Source organism: Aplidium turbinatum, chromosome 18 (assembly GCF_918807975.1).
Source record: "Aplidium turbinatum chromosome 18, kaAplTurb1.1, whole genome shotgun sequence".
NCBI lineage: Eukaryota > Metazoa > Chordata > Ascidiacea > Aplousobranchia > Polyclinidae > Aplidium > Aplidium turbinatum.
Genome location: NC_137489.1, coordinates 17,597,488 through 17,620,676, shown reverse-complemented (window position 1 = coordinate 17,620,676; position 23,189 = coordinate 17,597,488). Strand labels below are relative to the sequence as shown.

The 23,189-nt window shown below is 39.5% G+C and overlaps 1 protein-coding gene across 1 annotated transcript; it reads right to left on the bottom strand.

The window, feature by feature from the left end:
* Positions 1-841: 841 nt before the first annotated feature.
* LOC145787228 (uncharacterized) lies at positions 842-5,128 on the bottom strand. The gene has a single exon (XM_082598950.1). It carries the CDS (start codon positions 5,126-5,128, stop codon positions 842-844), a length of 4,287 nt encoding a protein of 1,428 aa, XP_082455076.1.
* Positions 5,129-23,189: the final 18,061 nt, after the last annotated feature.

Below are 23,189 nucleotides of genomic sequence, written 5' to 3'. Positions count from 1 at the left end.
AATAATCATTAAAAAACAAAGAAACGTGGCAGTTCACATGGCCTAGTTAAGATCGGTTTACGAGAATTAATTTCCATTAGGCTGACAAATTATTAAGTCAATAATTCAGTAGTAAACATAAATCCACAATTCACGACACAAATCAATCAATCATACAATTCAGAATAATGAACGTACCGGTAGTATAACCGGGATCAGTAAACCAAATGATGCACTTGCACGCGAAGGATTCTATAGTGATTGACTCTGCAATATTTAAGTTTGAAGTATTAGCCTAACAACCATTTACGCACACCAGAGATACGTTACGTTTGTTTACGGTAGAAAGTCAACATTCAGCTACAAAAAACATTATTACATCACAAATAAGCTCACCAGTAAGTTGAACTCTGAGAGATATTGAGCTGCAAATATGGAATCAGACAGCTTACACGAAAAATAGGGATCACCCTAACAATTGTCAAACTTAAGTCCTGTAGAAATACATAACAGAGAAGCAGCTAACAAAGCATAAACATCAATCAATCAACTTTCAGTCACAAACTACAGTAACTAACAAGTTCGGCTAGCTGGCAAACTAGCAGCAAAAACGAAAACGTCTCGAAAGTTCCATAGACAATCTCGTGGTGAGTGTTGCCATTTGCAAATCAGCGATAACAATGAAGGGGAAACGACGCTAGGTGGCGAATACACAAATCAACGGGAGTAATGCAGTAAAACGAAAAGCAGGCCTTTCAAGGACCTGTTGAAAATCTAACACTTCCGGGCCAAAGAAGGGCCAAACTGGGTCATTCTTTTCATGAATAAAAGTTTTTTCAACAGTCTATTGTCATGTAACAGTTCAGTCCTTTGTCTCTTCCTCATCGCTTTGATCTTCCAGCAAAATCTCAACGGTGTCTATTGGTGTCTCATCTTCATCTGGATCATCTTCTTCCCTTTGGACAATTACACAAAGTTTGGATATTGGTCTCTTCAGAGATCCGGTTGCAGTCTTCACTTCTACGGAACGAACAACGCCGTGACGATCAGGAAATGTTTCAATTACTCTGCCTAGTGGCCATCGTTGTCTGGGAGCAGAGTCATCAATCAAAAGGACGATGTCTCCTCTTCGGACATTCTCCTTTTTGTGAAGCCATTTTGCTCTTGACATCACAGATCGTGGGTATTCCTTAACCCACTGCTTCCAAAAGGTGTCTGCCAGAAACTGCACATGGCGGTATCGATCACTTGGTCGGTAGCCATCTCTGTCGCAGCTTAACATTGGCGGTAAATTCGATGAAGAATTCAACTTCAACAAGTGGTTAGGTGTCAGGGGTAAGTCGCCATCAACTTCCAGTTTCACATCGGTGAGTGGTCTTGAATTGACGATGTCTTCTACTTCAAGAAGTAATGTGTGCAATGTGTCATCATCGAGTGGTTGTTTTGGTAAGATGTTCATAAGAATTTGACCTACTGTGCGAATCATTCTCTCCCAGGCTCCGCCCATATGGCTGGCTGTTGGGGGGTTGAATGACCATTCTATTCCTTGTTGTCGAAGGCTCTGGTGGATCTGGTTCTGATTCCACTCATCGATGGCTTGCTTCAAGATTCTTTCACAACCCACAAAGTTGGTTCCATTGTCAGAGAAGATTTTCTTGATGGGGCCTCTGCGAGCTATGAAACGCCGTAGGGCATTTATGAATGCGCCAGTTGTCAGGTCTGGTGCCACTTCCAAGTGAATGGCTCTAGTTGTGAGACATGTGAAAAGGCAGCCGTATCTCTTAATGTCACTTCGTCTGTTTCGGACATTTAGCGGCCCAAAAAAGTCAACGCCAGTCTGTGAGACTGGTGGCTGTGACATTTGTAACCTTGCTTCTGGCAGTTCTGCCATGAGCTGTTGTCTAGGTTTTGCGGTCCTTCGCCGGCAAGGCAGGCATCTTGCAAGTACGTTTTTAACCGCAACTTTGGCATTAACTATCCAGTATTTTTGGTTAATATTGTTCAGTGTATGGCTTTCACCCATGTGCTTCGATTCGTTGGTATGACAATGTTCAATTATCAAGTCCGTTAAGTGGCGCTCTGGAGCTATGATAGCAGGATGTCGCGTTTCGAACGGTAAGTCGGATCTGTCGATTCTTCCGCCAACACGTAGAACATCTTTCATTAGGACAGGGCTGAGTTTTTCGAGTGGGATCCTCTTGGCTTTGGGCATGTTTGGATGTTTTCCTTTGGATAGAGATTTGATCCAGGCTGGAAAACTCTGACGCTGCTCGTATTTGATTAACTCAATTTCTGCCTCATCAAGTTCTGGCACACTGATTGGTCCTTTCAGTGTAATCTGGGTTTCGTTCTTCATGCGCATCAGTAAGTATGATTTGAATCTTAGGAACCAGGCTACTGATAGTTTCAGTCGGCGCAGAGATGAGAAGTAGGAGATTAACCTGTTGGTTCCTTGGCTTTCAGTCGTAGAAGCAGTAAAGGTTTCGATTTTCCTCTTTGGTTTGTAAGCAGCAAAGATATCTTCAGATTGTGGTTGCTGAGCGGTTTGGTTGGGCCATTCTTCTGGGGGTTTCCTCAGAAAATCTGGGCCATTGAGCCACATCCCAGAATGCATCAAGGCTTTGGCCGTCATGCCCCTTGATGCTTGGTCAGCAGGGTTCTGCTTCGTGTCACGGACAAGAAAATTTGAAATGTCGGATTCAGCATCGAAATTATCTAAGCCTGTCTCCTTTGGTCGAGTACCTCTAAGCAACCAGCCTAAGGGCGTCCTGACTGCATCAGGTCCTTGCTTCGGGTTAGGTGCAAAGCGGCTTTCAATGCATCGGTGGGCGACAGCATGATCATTTCCGATCAACAGTGTAACTGTACCATGGTCCAGTTGCTTCAAGTCAATGCCTTGGAGGTGCTTGTGCGTTTGCAGATACTCCGGAGAAGGCGCTGGAGTTGGCTTGGTAGGTATCTTGTCAACGACGATCACATCTGTCAGTTCTTGCACTTCGCCGCCAACTACTGGTAGAACTTTCAACGCTACAGTTGAAGAACTGAAGGAATATGGTCCACTCGAAGACAGTGTTTGCACCTGGAAGTCACCAGATGGCTCAGGTTTCAGTTCAAGCATCTCTACAAGTTTTTGTTCACAAAAGCTGCGGTTTGAACCAGAATCTAGGAGAGCATATGTATGTATTACCTTTCCTTCTCCTGTCACACGTACGGGAACGATGTCCAAGTAAGTTGCCGAGTTGCTGGTTCTGGAATGGAAGGTTTCTACAACTTCATTTGTGTTCCTTTCTAATGGTCTTCTTCCGGGATCATCTGGCTGGCTATCATTTCTTCTATTAGCAATGGGATTAGGGTGTCGTCTCTGGATTTGTTCTCCAGTTGTGACCAGATACCGATGTAAAAGAGAATGATGTGATGAGCTTCCGCATTCAGTGCATTTACCTCGGCTTCTGCAGTCGGCACGTATGTGATCTGGTCCAAGACAGTTTAAGCACAATTTGTTGTTCCTTACAAATTGCTCACGTTCAGTGACGGATTTGGCTTTGAACTCTTTGCAGTGTTGCAAATAATGTGTACTATCGCACAGGATACATTGTATGAGTCGCTTGTTGCCAATTCGGAGCTGTCCGGATCGTTCAGTAGGTTTTGTCACTACGTTAAACAGTGAAGCCTTTTGTTTCCCTTTGGTGTCAGGCTTGTTAAGTTTGTCGACATTTGATGAAAAGAGTTTCACGCCATAGATTGAATTGGCAATCCTAGATTCGTTCGTTATGAAGTCAGCAAAATGTTGAAATCCAGCCACTTTTCCAGTGTCATCATTGATTTTCAGAGCTTCAATTACCCACTTTTCTTTCAAAGACGCTGGCAACTTATTTGCAAGGCAGGTGATAAACTGCACGGTATCCAAGTTCGAAGCTTCGGTGTTTGAGCTCAATGATGAACAACATCTTTTCAACAGGACGGACAACTTCTCCAATTGTTCGGGTTCGTGGTGAGAAATTCTGGTAACAGCTCTCAAGCGTTCCTCGCAAGCATGCGCAATAACGTGAGGTTGGCCATACCTCCGTTTCAATTCTTCCCACGCTTCATCATAGCAGTTGTGGCCTTCGCTGCTGTCGGCAAGGTGCCTTATTTGTTCACAGACTGCATCACAGCAGTGCTGCATGAGGTAAGACATCTTCCTGTCGGGTGTCAACCAATCAGAAATATGGGACTTAAAACGGTGCCAGAAAGCCCAGAAATCGAGCGGGTCACCAAAGAATTTCTTAACATCTGGTTTAGGTAGAAGTCGTTCTGAAAGATCAGGTTGTCGGCTAGTATAATAACAAGGGTAATTTACCTTTTGGTCTGGCATTCTTGCAGACGTTGCAGTTGGTTCTTGTTTGTGCCGCTCATCACCGTGACGCAGAGGTTCCAGGTGTGTGTCTTTGTGAGTGAAGGTTTGCTGTGGCAATCGTACGGGTGTCATTGATCCAATATTGATAACCGAAGAAGAATCATCTTGCCAGAGTGCGGCTTCAGTTTCGGCAGCTTTAATTTGACGCAGGTCTTCAGCTTCGGCTCTCTCACGTTCAAAGCGAGCTTTATCCTGCTCCAACCGAGCTTTATCCTGTTCCAACTGAGCGAACAAGCGAGCTTTATCCTGTTCCATCTGAGCTTTCTCCTGTTCCATGCGAACTAGTTCTTCTTCCTCTCGTCGCCTGGCATCATTCTGTTCTTTTGTCAAACGAGCTAGTTCCAATTTGGCATGTGCTTCACGTTGACGCAAACTGTACGTTGTACTCGATGACCGAATGCTTCCGGATTTGGAGCGGTGAGAATGGGTACGCAAGGACGAGTGATGTGAACGTAGTGGAGGAGTTTTAGTGTCTGTCCTCTCGCATTCCGCGAACCACTGTTTGGCTCTATCAGCAAATTCTTCTTTACCTTGAATGTAATCCCGTTTGGTTGAAAGACCTCCTGGAATTTGTTCATTGTCAGGGACATCGACACAAAGCGCCATTAAAGAGGCATAATTTTTGTCAATTTCTAACAGGATAATCTGTACTTCTGTGAGGTTTTCACGTTTGCTCATCAGCTGTTCACCACGCTTGTAGCTGTCTCTCAAAGTATCAGCTGCTTGTTGAATAGCTTCGGCTTTGGAATTCATAACTGTGTATGCAAATCCGCTTCGTAACAGCATAAGCTAACTTCAGCAAATGAGAGATGTCACGTAACGCTGATGGGAACTTGGTAAGTAAACGCAAATTTGATCGTCAGGTTGGTGAAGATCAGCAGTTCGGTTCAATTGACGAAATCAGCTTCAGTTCAAAGATGGTTAAGCTTTGATGTCAAATTTGAAAAACGATGTTGTGTGCGACGCGAACACAACAGGTGCGGTAGTTAATTGCGCCGGTGACGTCACGATTTTCCTAATCCACCCGGCAGGACTGAGCAACTGTTAAAGCACGCCAACTTGAAGAAATCACTCGGTTTCCAATGACTGCTTCGCAGCAATGAAGTTTATACGGTTTTTCTGTCAAGAAATAACACAACATAAGACACTAGTCACAATTCAGCAAGCACAACAGTCGAACTGATAAACGTACCAAATTTGTTGACAAACAGTTCTCAATCCACTGTACGGTACACAAGTTCCACAGGTTGGCCAATGACGCACTGAATAAATAAATTCGCGATGTTACCTTACACAATTATTACGTAGGCTACCGTACCGTACAACCATAACGCTAGGCCAATAATCATTAAAAAACAAAGAAACGTGGCAGTTCACATGGCCTAGTTAAGATCGGTTTACGAGAATTAATTTCCATTAGGCTGACAAATTATTAAGTCAATAATTCAGTAGTAAACATAAATCCACAATTCACGACACAAATCAATCAATCATACAATTCAGAATAATGAACGTACCGGTAGTATAACCGGGATCAGTAAACCAAATGATGCACTTGCACGCGAAGGATTCTATAGTGATTGACTCTGCAATATTTAAGTTTGAAGTATTAGCCTAACAACCATTTACGCACACCAGAGATACGTTACGTTTGTTTACGGTAGAAAGTCAACATTCAGCTACAAAAAACATTATTACATCACAAATAAGCTCACCAGTAAGTTGAACTCTGAGAGATATTGAGCTGCAAATATGGAATCAGACAGCTTACACGAAAAATAGGGATCACCCTAACAATTGTCAAACTTAAGTCCTGTAGAAATACATAACAGAGAAGCAGCTAACAAAGCATAAACATCAATCAATCAACTTTCAGTCACAAACTACAGTAACTAACAAGTTCGGCTAGCTGGCAAACTAGCAGCAAAAACGAAAACGTCTCGAAAGTTCCATAGACAATCTCGTGGTGAGTGTTGCCATTTGCAAATCAGCGATAACAATGAAGGGGAAACGACGCTAGGTGGCGAATACACAAATCAACGGGAGTAATGCAGTAAAACGAAAAGCAGGCCTTTCAAGGACCTGTTGAAAATCTAACAGGGGGTCTGGGGGGCGAAGCCCCCCAGATGCTCACAATACTACGGCAGCTTCAGCCCCCCCTAGAGAAAAGTAGTTCCCGCGCCACTGCACTTACAGTAAGTTATTGGGCCAAGTTACTGCATATTAAGTTAAGAAAAGGCCTGTGACAGTGTAGCCTACTGAAACCTTACTGAAGCCTACTAAATATGCAAAAAAAAAAGTTATCAGAATAATTAGGCTATAGGCTACAAAAGATGGGGTACAAAAAACACCACAAAAAGAGGTATTTGTCATGTTTAGACTTAAAAAATTGGCCATTTTATCAGCTATCATTTAAAAGACACTGACGATAGCCTAATCGGAAAAACACAAAATGTGAAATTTAAAAAAAAATAAAATTGGGCACTTTTTGAAGTTACGTATTCAATTCACAATTCAACAAAAGTTTCTTTTTTAAAACTCTTGCTCACACATAATGCCGAAAATTATAAATTTTTATCTTTAACTTTGTCAATAAGTTTTATTGAGACTCTGAACACGTATTGAAACGAGCGTTACGAAAAAATGTAGCCTAGTTGACATAATAATATATGAAAACTCGATTCATTGCTAAAATTAATCTAAATATAAACTTTACACCAACAAGGCAACAAGTAGGCTATGACACAAAAATGGCCAAATCATTGAGGTGTTGCGACTGTAGTGTATTGAAATGTGATTATTATGTTATGCTTATGACCGGTTACCAGATTATCTTTTGGCAACCCTGGCAAGTATCCCGGAAGTACATTCTGTTGTCAGTAATTAATCAAAGTAGAAGTGCATGTTATTTCTGTATATAATACACCAGTAAACAGACAGAATATGACATTTGGCGACGAGGAAAATATTTAAATCTGTAGCCTATTAGTTCAAGAGGTCCAAGCAGACAGTGAATTGTTCTTATCGTGTTGTCCAAACTACTAGTGAGCATCATGAATGGAGCTGCAGTTACCTGCGAGGTGTCAGCTGTATTACCCTTTGATGTCAATGGTGATGCACAAAACCAGGGACAACGTTGGAAGCGATGGAAACGGGCGTTTTCATTGTATATCACTGGAAAAGGTGTCACCAGTGATGAACAAAAACAGGCTCTGCTGCTGCACACTGCTGGTGTGGATGTGCAAGAAATTTATTTTTCTTTGGTTCCAGACAATGAAGGTAAAACTCTTCAAGAGACTTTAACATTGTTGGATGATCATTTTCTTCCTAAGGCTAATGTACCTTTTGAACGCCATGTTTTTAGGCAATTGATGCAAAAACATGATGAGCCGGTGAACAAATTTGTTTGCAGACTGCGACAACAGGCAGCTATGTGTGAATTTGGTGATTCATTGGATACCCAACTTCGTGATCAAGTAATTGATAAATGTCATTCCAATCATTTACGACGAAAGTTTTTGGAAAAAGGAGATGTGCAGTTAAATGATATATTAGCTATTGCTAGAGCACATGAAGCAGTTAATTCACAGGTTAAGATGATGGAAAGAAAATCATTAGAACCAAGCATGCAGCATGAAGTAAATTCAGTTCCTATACAAAGAAAGAGTAACATTAAGTCAAAACAGGGAAAAGACACACAAGAGTGTTTTGCATGTGGATTATTTGGTCATTTCAAATTTGACAGGCAGTGCCCTGCAAGAGGGAAGAAGTGCAACAAATGTGGAAATCTGGGACATTTTCAAAAGAAATGCAGATCAAAAGTAAGGAATACAACACAGTTTTATCAACAAAGAAATGCAAAATCTAAAACCTTTTTAAAATCTAATGCCAATCAAATAGATAATTCAGGATTGGGTGAAAATGAATTTGGAGCATCAACTAATGTCTTTTCAATGAAAAGTTCAACACATGGGCTGTGCAGTGTAAGTTTAAACATTGGTGGTGTGTCTGTGGGAGACATGTTAGTTGATTCCGGTGCATCATGCAACATTGTGAACAAGCAAACTTGGGAATGGCTGAAGACATGTAATATTAATGCAACAACAAGGAAATCTGCTAAAACATTGTACGCGTATGGAAGTAAGAAGCCAATTCCAACATTAGGAACATTTACGGCAAAAGTTGAATCAAAAGTTACACAAAAAGTATGTGTTGCTGACTTTGTTGTAGCAGATACCGATGGACACAGACTATTGGGCAAAGACACTGCAGAGACTTTAGGTTTGTTGCATGTTGGTCCAATACATGTAAATGGTGTTAAATCTGGTGCTAATAATGTTGAACCTCAAGTTGATAATGACATTGTGTCTAAGTATGATGGTTTATTTACTGGTGTTGGCTTGTTAAAAGATTATGAGTTAAAATTGCATATTGATGATTCTCTTAAGCCAGTAGCTCAACCTGTTCGAAGAATACCATTTCCGCTGAGAGAAAAGGTAGATGTGAAGTTAAATGAATTGCTTGATGCTGATATTATAGAAGAAGTCCCAGAAGGACCATCAAGTTGGATCTCTCCATTGGTAGTCATACCTAAGAGTGATGGTGACATTCGCATTTGTGTTGATATGCGACAAGCCAATCAGGCTATAGTTAGAGAGAGACATCCAATTCCCACTGTTGAAGAACTGTTGTGTCAACTCAATGGTAGTACTGTTTTCAGTAAGTTGGATTTAAAATGGGGCTTTCATCAGATAATGTTGGATGAAACGAGCCGCCATATTACAACATTTGTTACACATCGAGGTCTATACAGATATAAAAGGCTAATGTTTGGACTGAGTTCTGCTCCTGAAAAATATCAGAAAATTATTTGGGATTTATTGAAGAACTGCGATGGTGTTGCTAACATTGCAGATGACATTGTCATTTATGGAAAAGACAGGACAGAACATGACAGTCGATTACATGTGGTACTGGAAAAGTTGTTAAAATCTGGATTGACTTTGAATAAAACAAAATGTCAGTTTAGAATGTCAAAGCTTACATTTTTTGGACATGACTTGCACCAACAAGGGGTAAGTCCCAGTGCAGAGAAAATTGCAGCTATTCAAAAAGCACAACCTCCAACTTCAGCTAGTGAAGTCAGATCATTCATGGGTCTTGTTCAGTTTTCAGCTAAGTTTATCCCAAATTTAGCAACCATTGCAAGGCCTATACTAGACTTGACCAAAAAGACTGCAAAGTTTCAATGGCATAAAGCACACCAAGATGCATTTTTGAAATTAAAAACAGTGATCACAAAGGCTGATACATTGGCATATTTTCGGAATGACTGCAAGACAAGAATTGTGACAGATGCATCTCCAGTTGGTCTAGGTGCTGTGTTGACACAGTTACAAGATGGAGTGTGGAGAGTCATTTCTTATGCATCTCGAAGTTTGTCAGATGTGGAAAAGAAGTACAGCCAAACGGAAAAAGAAGCTCTAGGGTTGGTTTGGTCTTGTGAAAGATTCAATTTGTATGTATTTGGAAGACATTTTGAACTTGAAACAGATCATAAGCCCCTGCAATACATTTACACGAAGAAATCAAGACCATCAGCAAGAATAGAACGCTGGGTATTGCGTTTACAATCGTTTGATTTTAGTGTTATCTATCGTCCAGGGAAAACTAACATTGCTGATGCATTGTCAAGGCTAAATAAAGAGCCCTATGAAGAAAGCAGAGATTTAAAAGAACCTTATGATTATGTGAGATCTATTGTTCTTCAAAGTATGCCAGTCGCTTTATCTACAGAAGAACTTGAACAAGAATCAGCTGCTGATCCACAATTGTCAGAAATTAGGGACTATATTCATTCAGGAAATTGGTCCAAGTGTACAGACACAAGCTTTTTGCATGTAAAAAATGAACTGTGTACATATGGAAACTTGTTGCTCAGAGGGACAAGACTCGTTATACCTGCTACATTGCGTGAAAAAGTGCTCAATTTGGCACACGAGGGTCACCAAGGCATTGTCAAGACAAAGAATCGATTACGCACAAAGGTGTGGTGGCCAAAGATCGATGCTGATGCAGAAAAGATGTGTAAACTTTGTCACGGATGTCAAGTCACCAGCGACTTTTGCAGACCAGAACCAATTGCTCGGGTATTGCCACCAAGTGGGCCTTGGCAAGATTGTGCGGCAGATATTCTTGGTCCATTACCAAGTGGTGAGAACATTTTAGTAGTGGTAGATTACTTTAGTCGTTTTTACGAAATTGCAATCTTGAAATCAATCACAAGCGAAAAATTGATTCAAGCGATTCTGCCCATGTTTTCAAGGTTTGGAGTACCTTACTCATTGCGAACTGATAATGGTCCACAATTTGTATCGAATGATTTTGAGAATTTTCTAGAAGAATATGGAGTAATACACCGCAAAACAACACCATTATGGCCTCAAGCAAACGGTGAGGTGGAACGACAAAATCGAACATTGTTAAAGGCAATCAAAGTTGCTCAAGTTGAAAAGAAAGATTGGCGGTATGAGATCAACAAATTTCTAATGGCATATCGTTCAACTCCGCAAGTTTCTACAGGTTCTACTCCTTATTATATGATGTTTCGCAGAGAAATGAAGTCTAAATTACCTGAACTGTGCCGAGAACCTCAGATCTTTGATGAAGGGATTCGAGACAGAGACTGGAAGGGTAAAATAGACGGTAAACTATATACTGACTTTAAGCGACGTGCTGTCGACTCAGATATTCGGGTTGGAGATGAAGTTTTGGTTAAAAGTCAAAAATCAAATAAACTTTCTGCAAATTTTGATAGCGCTACCCAACAGGTAGTTAGGAAGGAAAGGGGGGAATTGACAGTACAAAACAATGAAGGGGTTCAATTGACACGAAATTCGTCGTTTTTTAAGAAATTGAACACCAGTGATGAAAATGTAAACTCACCTCCTGCTGACATGACCGTGAACGCTGATTTGAATGAGTCCTCAATACCTGTACGTACTCGTCCGACACGTAATGTCAGTAAACCTGCTCGCTTTAACGATTATGTAACTTGAAGTGACTAGAATGCAGACTTGTATGCCTATGATTCCTTTTGTTCTTTCGTTATAAAGACTAGCTCTGGAACGCATGTCTATTTGTTTAAACGTCATGTCAATTGAGTGGTAATCTATTTAATTGTTCGCCACTACAGTTTCAAGATCAAAGTGTGAAAAGTAGAAGCAAACGTATTAGGCTAATCATGATCTTTGGAGTATGGCTATATTGCTTTTGACAGTAAATGTTGGTACTTAAAGTTAATCTGTGTATACCATAGATTGCATGAATGATGCTTACGTAAACGAAAACTAATGATGCGTCATTTGGTTCAAGTGCTCATGGTTTTCATCACCTCTAGCTTAATGATCATTTAATGTAAAATGAGTTTTTATCCAAATAATTAATGCCTTGGAAAACTACGTTTTAATCCGAGAAGGAAGGGATGTAGTGTATTGAAATGTGATTATTATGTTATGCTTATGACCGGTTACCAGATTATCTTTTGGCAACCCTGGCAAGTATCCCGGAAGTACATTCTGTTGTCAGTAATTAATCAAAGTAGAAGTGCATGTTATTTCTGTATATAATACACCAGTAAACAGACAGAATATGACAGCGACCATGCCATATTTTAAACTGATTGTCCTGCTTTGGTATCATGCACGTTATAACGTCCGCGTTTTGTCTCTTCTACCTTTTTCTAGACCTCTGCTATGTTCGTCATATATTATTTTTTCGTTGTGATGGTCAGAAATAAAAACAAACTGAACTGAACTCATCCTCTTCTATACCCTATTTCGAACGTGTAGGCTACAGTTTCTATTTCTGACAAATAAACTATTGACTGATTGATTGATCTTGATCCGTACGATCACATTGTTTTGCTGGTCTGATCTTGATCGCCTGATTTATGTAAATCTTGTCCATCTCTGTATATGGGCTACAGTAGACCTATATTATTGTATCATATATGCATTGTAATTACAAGTTATACAGGGCTGGGGTGCAATAGCTGGAACTATGAAGCCAGAAATTTTTGTAGAACATAAGGTTGAGCTAGAGCCTTTTGTAATATTTTTGTGGTGCTGATGGAGCTACAAAAATTTTATTTGCTTCAGTTTGAGTGTTGGATAGCCTTTAGCAAGGCTTACTTCTTGCATTCGATTCAAATCAAGTAGTAGGCCTATCAGTCGAGTTGACAAGGGGTACTTTTGAACCCAGGTTCGGGATAATTTTAGCGGTCTGGAATCTTTTCAGGGGGCCCAGTAACATGAAAACCAGAGCGTATTGTTTAGATAAGCTACAGTGAGTTTTGATTTGGGGCCCAAGGATCCCATTGGTATCGGGCCCAAAATACCTTCTCCAACGCCCTGCAGTTATAGTTACCTTAGCGTAGTTCAAATCACCCGAACACATGGGTGGTTTGAACTACTTGATAGTTTTTCTTTTATAAATTTTATATTCAAAGTCCCGGCTTTTTTTTTTCCCGCGCTTTTACAAAGTAAGCAGCAAATATTTTGCTCTCCAGGTCTAAATATATAAATTGGATTAAAGAAAAACTTAGGCTTGGAGAATAGCTAATTTTAGACAAATTAAGAATGGAATTTAATTGTGGTCATTTCAGTCCAAAAATTTTCGAAATTGATAAAGAATTCGCAAAGACAGAACAATTCAAAGAAACCCATATCAAGAATCCAAGCCTGCGGTTGCCGCATGTAGCAAACAAGCAATTGACTCGCCAGCCTCAGCTTTGAAAGAATAGGGATGACGAAAGTAAATTATTATCCAGTGAAGCAAATAAAGTACAGTAGCCTACGATAGAAAATTCATCAAACAACGATTAGTAAGCCATGTGGATTAATTGTTTTACATTCTATTGTGTAACATCTTGTTTGCTGCCCATTATCAAATCGGTTCAAAGTTTGTCCTAAAATTTTTTGTTTTAAATTCAGTTTTTTTTAAACTTTTCTTGTTTGTTTGTTTTTCATATCTTTATCCTGCATTGCGGGAAAGCGGACTTGAGCGCTATGCATCGGTGTACGCCTTCCGACGTAGGCCTACACCTGACCCACGCTGCAGCCGACGGCAATGTCTGTTTCCAGTTGTCTACTCTACTTATGACTTAAATTTGGTACTACCCATTACTCGAAATCGATCACTGGGTAGAGGCAATTATCGTAAAGTTTCTTGCCCAGAGAAACAACAGCAAGTGCGGGTGGCTGGAGTCGAACATGCAGGCTCTCGACTGCGAGCCTAACCGCTAACCTATCTGTATAAATCAATTTAATTAAACCAGCGCAAGAGTTTTTAATGATAAATTGCTTAGTTTTTGACATAAAAATCGAACGTTGGCCAGCAATCAAGCCCAGTCAGTTTTTAAGCAGGGCTGCCAGACAAGTTTGGATCAATCGCACTTAGCCTAAATCGACAAAAACGCTTTTTTTTCTTGCTTTTATTTCAATGCGAAATGTTTGATTTTTTTTAATTGAATTTAAATTTTGTTGCTTTATGTCAGTGGAAAAGTGACAAAAATTGCCATAAATTGTTATTTTAGGCTCAAACTTTGTAATGATACGTCGCATGGATTTGATTTGTTAAATTTCGTCTGAAGAAAACATTAATAACCTATTGTGTTGTTCGGTTACACTCAATTATTTCTCATTTACATTCTATTCAATTTCTTTGTCAATATTAAATTATACGGTCACATTGCGCTAGTTTCATGCAGCCTAACAGGTCACACTGAGAGTCACTCAGCCATGTCTTTTATGACAGAACAATAGGTCTATACCTTTTTTTAAATTGTGATTATTTTGGTTTTTGTAATACTGTTACTGAAAATGTTTTTACTCGTAGCCTTGTACTATTTATTTTATTGGCTTGAACTTTTCTTGTTTGCACTGAAGTTTAAACGCCCTTGCTACAAGAGTTTATTGATTTCAAAAGTTTTTCCTATTTTTAGTCACCCGGAATAAAGTTTATATTTGAATAAAACCGCAGGACTTCACTTGAGGATCGCAGCAGCACATGATTTCTTTTCTTTCATTAATATTAGGCTACTGAACATCAGCCTATCTTGTTTCAACGTAATTTGCCGATGCTTGACATTTGTCACATTAAGAACTGGGAAGCAGCTGACTCGATGACTGATATAGTCTTTCGCTGCTTCCTGTCTGTTGTGGTATTTAGATAGCTATGGTACTATTTTATTCGTATTGTGTATAATTGTACCGTACTATTGTCGCAACAGACAAAATAAAGGGTTTTTCTCTCTCTCTCTCTCTCTCTTTAAATGTTTGTCACGTGATATTTTTGTTGCAAATCTATATTTTGTTTGGAAGAGTGTTTACTGGTGATGGACAGCAAACAAATTAAACAATCCTATCTCAGTGACCAACGCTAAAAAAATTATAACCGGAAATCTCTTTTTTCAAAATCCGAATTTTTAACTTTAGCACCACATTATTTAGCCTATCAATCGTCAACTCAAACCAGGAGAGAGACCATGGGTTGCGAAACTTTCAGATCACGTGATGAAGAATTGTGGTGACATCACCGAATTTAAGATAAAGAAGGAGTGGATCAATGAACCCAGTGGCTCAACCAACCCGACCTTTCCCTAATCATTTTGTCTAGTCTGTTGGAACTGAATTTTGACTGGTGTTTTTAATAGTAGTATCTGCATTGCTGGATATTTTGCTATGGATTTATAAAATCGATACGGTAGTTATAGCCTATAGGCTACTTATTGTAGCCTACTTACAAAATATACTTTACTTTTATTAGCCTATTTCATAAAAATCTTACGAGCTCTTTCACATGGCATGAAATTCGGCATGTAGTAAATTAATTGCATAGAGCAAATAGACAAGAATGGGTAACAAAGTTATCAATTACAAACACGCAACAACATAACTGGAGCACTCTACTGTAATCGGCCCTGAATGATGGCACCTCAATTCCATCATTCAGTAGGCCTACGTCGATCATTTGGATCAATATATAGCCTACATGAGGCAACATTTTCAACCACAGGTTGAAACACCAAAAATTTTTAAAGGCTGAGAGATGATAGTCCAGGGCCGTTGAGAAGCTAATTTTGGTCCAGTTTCAATGAGGTCCTCGGGCACCAAATCACACTATAACCAAAAAATACGCAATGGTTTCTTTAAGTCAACGACCCCGTAGAAAGGTTGAGGGCCCCTAAATTTTTCAGGGGTAGCCTAGTGTCTAAAGGGAGCCTACCCCTGTCAACGCTACTGTAAAAGCATACAGTCAGTGGCGGACGCAGGGGGGTAGGCTACTGGCATGAGGCTATGTAGTAATGCGGACCTTCTGAAAGGTTTTCACAATGAATTTTGGGAAAATGTTTTGTCAATGTTATGCAAAAGATTTATTATCATTATTTTCATTAACACAAAGAATAATCTGAATGCGATAAATAACTTTGAAGTCAATTTGTTAACAATATTAAAAAGAGCATTGGGCCTTCCTTGGACGTTAATCACGTTTTGAGAACCAAAACAGGAACTGACGTTTTTAGGTCGGAAATTGCAATGAATCAAAGGGAATGTCTATTCATAGCTGTCAAACCTGTTGTCACTGGGCTATTCGTTCAATTTGAAGAATGCTGCATGATTAGCACACTTTAGCAGTTTTGAATCAACACAGCAAGCAACTCTGTGCTTTTTTACATAGATTTAACGTCTGCTTGCAATGGCGTATGCAGAATTTTCTCAAATGAAGAATCATCAGAAATTTTTTCGAATTGAAACAAAATTTCTTAGCCTGCAAAGAGTCAAAAGTGGCTGGTTTTCCAAAGACAATTTTAAACATTTTTCTTTGCATTCTTTGTAGGCCTATTTAATGGCACTTGTGGCATTTTGCGTCAAAAAATCAAACAGGGTTTTAAATTGCACGTGACTTAAACCAGTATTATATGCAAACAATTCACTAACAGGAGAATTTAAAATGGATCTTACACTAAAAAATGACCCCTTTTGCAATTGTAGCGAAAGAAGAGATTGCGATTCATGTTGCATTTTTAGAGCACAAAGTTCTTCTTTCAAAGCTTGATTTTCAGTTAATTTCATATAACTTTCTAATTTGTTCGTTTTCATTTTAATTTCCTGAACAGCTGCTTTGCTGTTTGCTGTTCTTCATTTGTTACAATTTGCAATGTGTGTGTTTTAGCGTCGTTTTTTTTTTTTGCACAGGAGGAGACCGAATGCCCAGTTGTAAATGTCCCCCCATGTAAGGGGGGTCTGGGGGGCGAAGCCCCCCAGAAGATGACAACACTACGACAGCTTCAGCCCCCCCTAGAGAAAAATAGTTCCGCGCCACTGTCTTAGAAAGCACTATTTGCAGCAGGTTTCCGATTTTAAGTTTTCTAAGACATCTCAAATATGTTTTGCTGTCAAACCTGCAAGTACCGCAGTAGAAAATTCTACTTCTAAAAAATCACAGCATAAATGTGACGGAAACTGCATAAAAGCAATGCTAGATAATGGGCTAGCAAAAATAGCTTGCTCTCCTTCGCTCTGATTGGCAGAGCGTTGCTAGGCGATGGATCGGTCTATGGTGATATGATGATTTCGCGGTTATCTAGTTTCAAGTTTGTAAAATAATGCAAAATGTTCAAAAATTGAGTTTTTTTTTCAAATTTACAATTCAGTTAATTCTTGACTGTTTGAAAAACGGTGAAAGATTAACTTCTTGGCGACAGGCAGTGTATTGGTGTAAAGTATTATTGCATCAATCAAATCATTTTAACTGACTTTATTAGATTGATGACAGACACATTTTTGATAAAAGTAAGGAAAAGGTTAGTTGATACATTTTAGCCCAGGCTAGTTGATACACTATATCAACTAACCTGCATTCGTACATTCAGTACGGTAACCTGCAATATTTCAACCATATTTTCAGGTAAAATACGTAAATGTGAAACTCTGTAAATCTGTTTGGAAATAGTTGTTGAAGTTTTAAGCTGTGTGTAAATGAAGCTGCAGCACCTGTGAACTTGACAATATCACTTGAATTAATAAGGCCTCTTTGACAACATGCCACAGTTTTATAAAAGAACAACTGATCGATGCTACAGATCAACTGAAGACTCTTTATGTAAACCTTGGCTGTCATAAGAATTGACAATTACACCAATTTCCAAATCTGTATAACAAGTTGACGTTAGGAAGAACATCCGGATGTAAAATATCTTTATCACATTTTACACTAGATAACACTATAAGACTGCAGCACTGTCATGGCCTTTGGTTAACTCCTGACCTGGCAATTGGTTCTACTATCTACACTACAGTAGTTTGAGTATAAATTTCAAAAGCATAAAGCATAGTCTCAATATAATTGAGGCGTATTTTGATCGTATCAACTAGGAATCCCATGTATCAACTAACCTTATGAGTGTATCAACTAACCTTCCAAGAAGGTTAGTTGATACAAACCGGAGTTGTATGTTTGAACGAGTCTGAACCAGTGGCGGATTCAGAACGTAATTTATGGGTGGGCCTAGGAAACATCTTGGTGGGCCTCAGTGATGTAGGTGACGCGTATACAAAAGATATTGATGCCGTCAGCGTAAACGCAAACCTTCGAAAAACCATACGCCGTATGCGTCAACGTAACTTGCAAAAAAAGTGGCGGCGTCAGCGCATACACTAGCGTAAACTTATTTTGTTTGTTAAGTGCCAAACATTCACACGGTATATACCACTCGAAACAAACAAGTTTTATTTTGAATTTCCACGAAGAAACACAAGCATCTGAAAGTGTTCATCTGACATTTTGCTGCGTTTTGGTTTCAATATGTCTTTGCCCATTGAAAACATTCTTTCAACTGCAGCGCTGGAAGGTATATTGGCGTGTAGTAGCAAAAAAAAAGACATTAAAAGGTATACGTTGACGCCATGCGCTAAAAAAACGCAAAAACTTTACGGCGTAGCCTCAAGCGACAACTATCCACAAAAATGTGGCCGTGAGCGTTAGCGTAAACAAAAAGTCTACGCCGCAAGTCTCCGGCGTAGACTGTAGATGGTGGTGGGCTTTCACCAATAATGCCATGGTGGTGGGCTTTCACCAATAATGCCACGGCGGACCGCAGCATACAAAAACTTAGTGTTACCGAAAATCTCTTACAAATGCTGTGAAATAGTGATGTCACAGACAATTCAATGCCACTTAGTTGTTCTAGTATTAAACATTAATATGTTTTTTTCATGAATCTGATTGTGGATGGGCCCACTGTCAATTTGGGTGGGCCTGTACCAATCAGGCCCACCCGGTAGATCCGCGCCTGGTCTGAACCGATAACTAGTGACATCAAACAGACTAAACTTGGGGGAAAGTTAGCCCAACAGGCAACAAACGAACTTTCTTTAGCACCATAAATGGTGTTTCTATGTCCAACAGTTTTAGTAAAATCTCACTAAACGTGAAAATTGTATCAACTAACCTGCCTTTGCCCTAAGTCATATTGTGTAATATTAGCCTATGCCATGCCTATACCATACTCAGCTTGCATTGACGATAATTTTTAATTTGCAGCAACTACGTAGTTTAGCCTACTCAATTGAGTAGATTTTGTATTGAAAACAAAAAAATGTGATACAACACTCTTGACGTCGCATATGACGTTTCACGTAAACGACGTAGTGAGATTACTCTGAACCATGGCTTGGAACGTCGCCCACATGGTCTCGCCCAGATGTCGTGTACCGCGTGTGAGCACCACTTCGCCCCCTTTCCCTTCCCTTCCGAAATTCATTAGTGGGCCACTGCCTTTTTAGGAAAGGTGTCTAAAATGTTGGTCACAGCGGTAAACCATAATCTCTTCGTGGGAAAATTGTAACGTAAGATTCCCAAATCCGTTCGTCTGCATGCAATGACCCAAAAATAAACACACTTTCGAAACGTCTATTCAAAAGTGTATTCCAGTAAAATTAGCCCGAGGCTATCGAAAATAGGTGTAACGCCTACACCTCTAAAAAAACTGTCACTACAATACAGATTAATTGGATAAAAGACGGAACTTTTGTCCAGCTAGCAAGCACTAAGCCAACAGTTAAATGAGCGGCCAACTTTCAAGCAATCATTTTACGAATGACCAGAATAGATATCAATATCTCAAATTCACGTATGCAGTACTGTGACGCAATAATGAAAAACAATTATGAAGTCATTCAACAGGTGTTCGAGCTAGTGAACCAATGCATTCATGTTTAAACAGGCCCAAACAGGTCCAAACAGATTTAAACAGGTCTGACACAAGTCTTATTAACGCTGGTGCAATTTTGGCTCATGTTTTAGGAATTTCCATGACGTAATATTCAGTAGACTTGAACGGTTTTTATATGACGTTTGATTTGGTGAAAATTGTCGGGAACAAATGTTTTTCAAACCATAGAGTTTTTTCAAGTCTTAGAATTCGGATCAAAAACATCAGGCCGACTCTACCATTTATTGGGACTCCATTTTTGACTACGTAACAATGCAAAAGGCTATGGAGTTCAGTGGCGTAGCCAAGGGGGGGTTTTGGGGGTTACAAACCCCCCCCCTTTGGCACGTGTGTGACGTCACGATATTGAAAATGATGCTTTCAGTCTAAAAAAATTGCCTAATTTTTCACAAAACTGCATTAAAAGAGCGAGTTTTGCCAATACCAAACATCTCAGCCAGGAATTAGCAACAAGAAAACATAGAGACTTAGCTTTATTTCCGAAAAATGCCGAAGAAAACATGATCTTATCCTTTTGCTATGCCACCGGACAGCATCATTTTACAGGAATATTCATACCCACATTTTTGTTGAAAATGCTCTCAGAATGCACCAAATTCAAAGTAATTTTTCAAAATTTTCTGGGGGGGGGCCCCCCAGACCCCCCGCCGCTGGGTTGTCAAAACCCCCCCTTTCAAAATTCCTGGCTACGCTACTGATGGAGTTTAACTAAAAGATTTTACAGAGCTGTTTTCAGAGAATAATTTGGCAATGAAAAATGCCGTCTCCAAAACATTGAATTGTATCTCTCTTGGAATATCTTACAAAAACTAACACCTAGAGAAAAGAATGACGCAATGTTTGTCTTAAAAAAAAATAAAACGTTTGGGTTGAATGCAGAACAGCCAACAGTAGTTATTTATTTTTCAATTTATTTTTCTTGAACAAGGTAGCCTACAGTAGTTGCAAAAAAAAAATGAGGCAACATGGAGTTTCTTTCCGTATGTAGGCTAAATCTCCCCCCTCCCTTCCTAAAATGCTTTTAAATTTAAAAAAAATCATCTCAAGTGCAAAAATATACGCTGGATAATCCCTGTCAACACTTCTGGATGCCATTATTGAACATCTTCGTCGCTTCATGAGCATTTAATTTTGTACAAGTCTTATGCTATCAACCGTTGAAACACATTTTCTAAGAAAGCGAGAGCAAACACTATTATTTCCTCTGTAAATTCAACAAAATAGCATAACCATGCCACGATTTCTTTTGCTGTAGGTTAGGTGTTATACCAAGGCCTTGGTTATACTCATTGCACTTTTAGACATTCGTTTCGATTTGTTTCAAGTAATAAACGAACCAAACTGAGTTGGTAATCAACAACGTCTACAAACGTGGTATCAATATAAAACTTATGTAGGTAAAAGAATAATTTTTTTGTGAAAGTGTGAGCATGGCCTTTAAAATGTCATTTAATATCTTACAGTGAACCAGGCAATGAACGTTCAACAACAGTTCCATAACATGCGCCAATTTCTTGTAGAACTTATAAATCAGCAAGTTACATTAGTATACAAAATGTTTAGAAAACAAATAGCCTACAAGGCGTCGCTGAAACGTCATCAAGCAATATAATCCCGTTGAAAATATAGGCATGAAAACCAAACTGTCAAAAGAGGACATTTGAGCATTTTTAGTGTCCTCGGAGGACAATTCATTTTTCTTGAAAAAAAAAGGACAAGTCCTCTTAAAAGAGGACGTATGGTAGCCCTAGCATAGATTTACTGGTTTCGTTGATTTAAAGTGGTCAATCCAAGTGATGATCAACTATACAACACCGATGGATGCAACCCAAGCTATAAAATGTCGAGTTTTTAACAGAATATAGGAACATTGTTTATTTTAAAATGCCGAAAAACACTGCACCAATTAAATATGAATAAGGGTGATTGATTGAATCTTTATCCTCGGACTGCGAAAGCTTCTTTCAGTGCTTAATCCTAGCAGTTTCGCATACTTGTAGAGGCTTTGAATCGCTGGCGCACTTTGAATCACCGAGAGCGACAGAGTGAAGTTTTCGATTGTTGAAGTCGTGTTGCCGGGGAATTATTCCATTCACTAGGTGCCGCTGAATGGAGAGCAGTTCTTAACGTGCGTTGCTCAAGTGCACACCCCGAGAGACAAACCAGCGCCGCTTGATCTTGAAGCTTCTTTGTTCCAGAAGTCACGAACTAACCAACTGAGCTGACGGCGCGGTGGGTGGGCCTTTAAACTGAGATGTGGTCCCACTAACTGGGGTTTTGAAAGCGGTAAATAGGACCTCGCGTAATGTAAGTTACAATATCGAGCTTCTGTAGCAACGTTTGCACTTTTTTATTTCATATAGCCAAATAAAAACATTAAACAAATTGATAGCGTGGGCCCCTAAACAACCGTGCCTCCGCCCTGCGTACGCCACTGTCTGCTAGCGTTGGATCAATATAACAATGCTTGGTTTGCTGTTTGGAGTAGCATCCCAGCCTATATAACGTTGCTTTCATAAATCTTCAGCAAAAGTGGATCGGAGAACACGATAGGACTGCCTGCTGGCTCATATTTCGTCGACGATACTTTCATCTTACACCGTGAGATAACGGCAACCTACCTGTTTACTTAACCATAACAGAAACGGTTATTTACTGCCAAAACTGCAAAAAAACGTTTTGTTTACTTTTTACATCGCTTCAACGAGCCCGAACAACGCAACAATGGGTCTCCAAATTTGACAAAGTATAGGCGACACTTCGCTAAATAGCCAACTGCACAAGCACAATTTTTTCCAGAACAATTTTAGAACATTTGAAATGGAAGCTGAAGCGATACGCCACGCCTCATCTTTACATTGAATCTGGGTTGTTTTTCTTTCGGTCATTGACCGATTTTTTAGCAAAATGTCCGAAAAAATATAGCCTATAGTCAATTCGGTCAAAATGTCCGAAAAAAACAACGTTTCTCAGCGAAAGTTAATGCTGTAGCTAGTCAGGAAGTGCAAATTTTGGTTTGTATCAGCTAATTGAAAAGAGATATTTTTATCAGAAAAAATGACCGAAATAAATAAAAAATGCCCGAATTTTTTCAAGTCATTTCGGACAAATGACCGAAAAGTCTTAGCGAAAAAAAACAGCATTGAATCAACGGAGCAAGATGTTTATTTAACAATGAAAAGCAAAACAACTCTTGGCAATTTTCGTTATTTACTGACGCGGGTTTAATTGACGGCTGTCAAACTACGACACTGCAACATCAACAATGCTTGTGACAATGACGCAGCATTAAAGCGCACTCGATACGTTGTGCGATGAAAAGTGTAGATGAAAAGTGTAAGATGAAAAGTGTAACATCAGCTACTTCTAGAGAGTAGAGACACTGGCGAGAAAGCCAGATTCGCAAAAGGCCAACCACGTCTGCATAATAAATTACCTTATTTCAAAGCTGCAAGTCTGATTTTTTAAAGCTCGCACCACACTGAAGCCATTTAATATTTCATGCAACCTGGCCACATT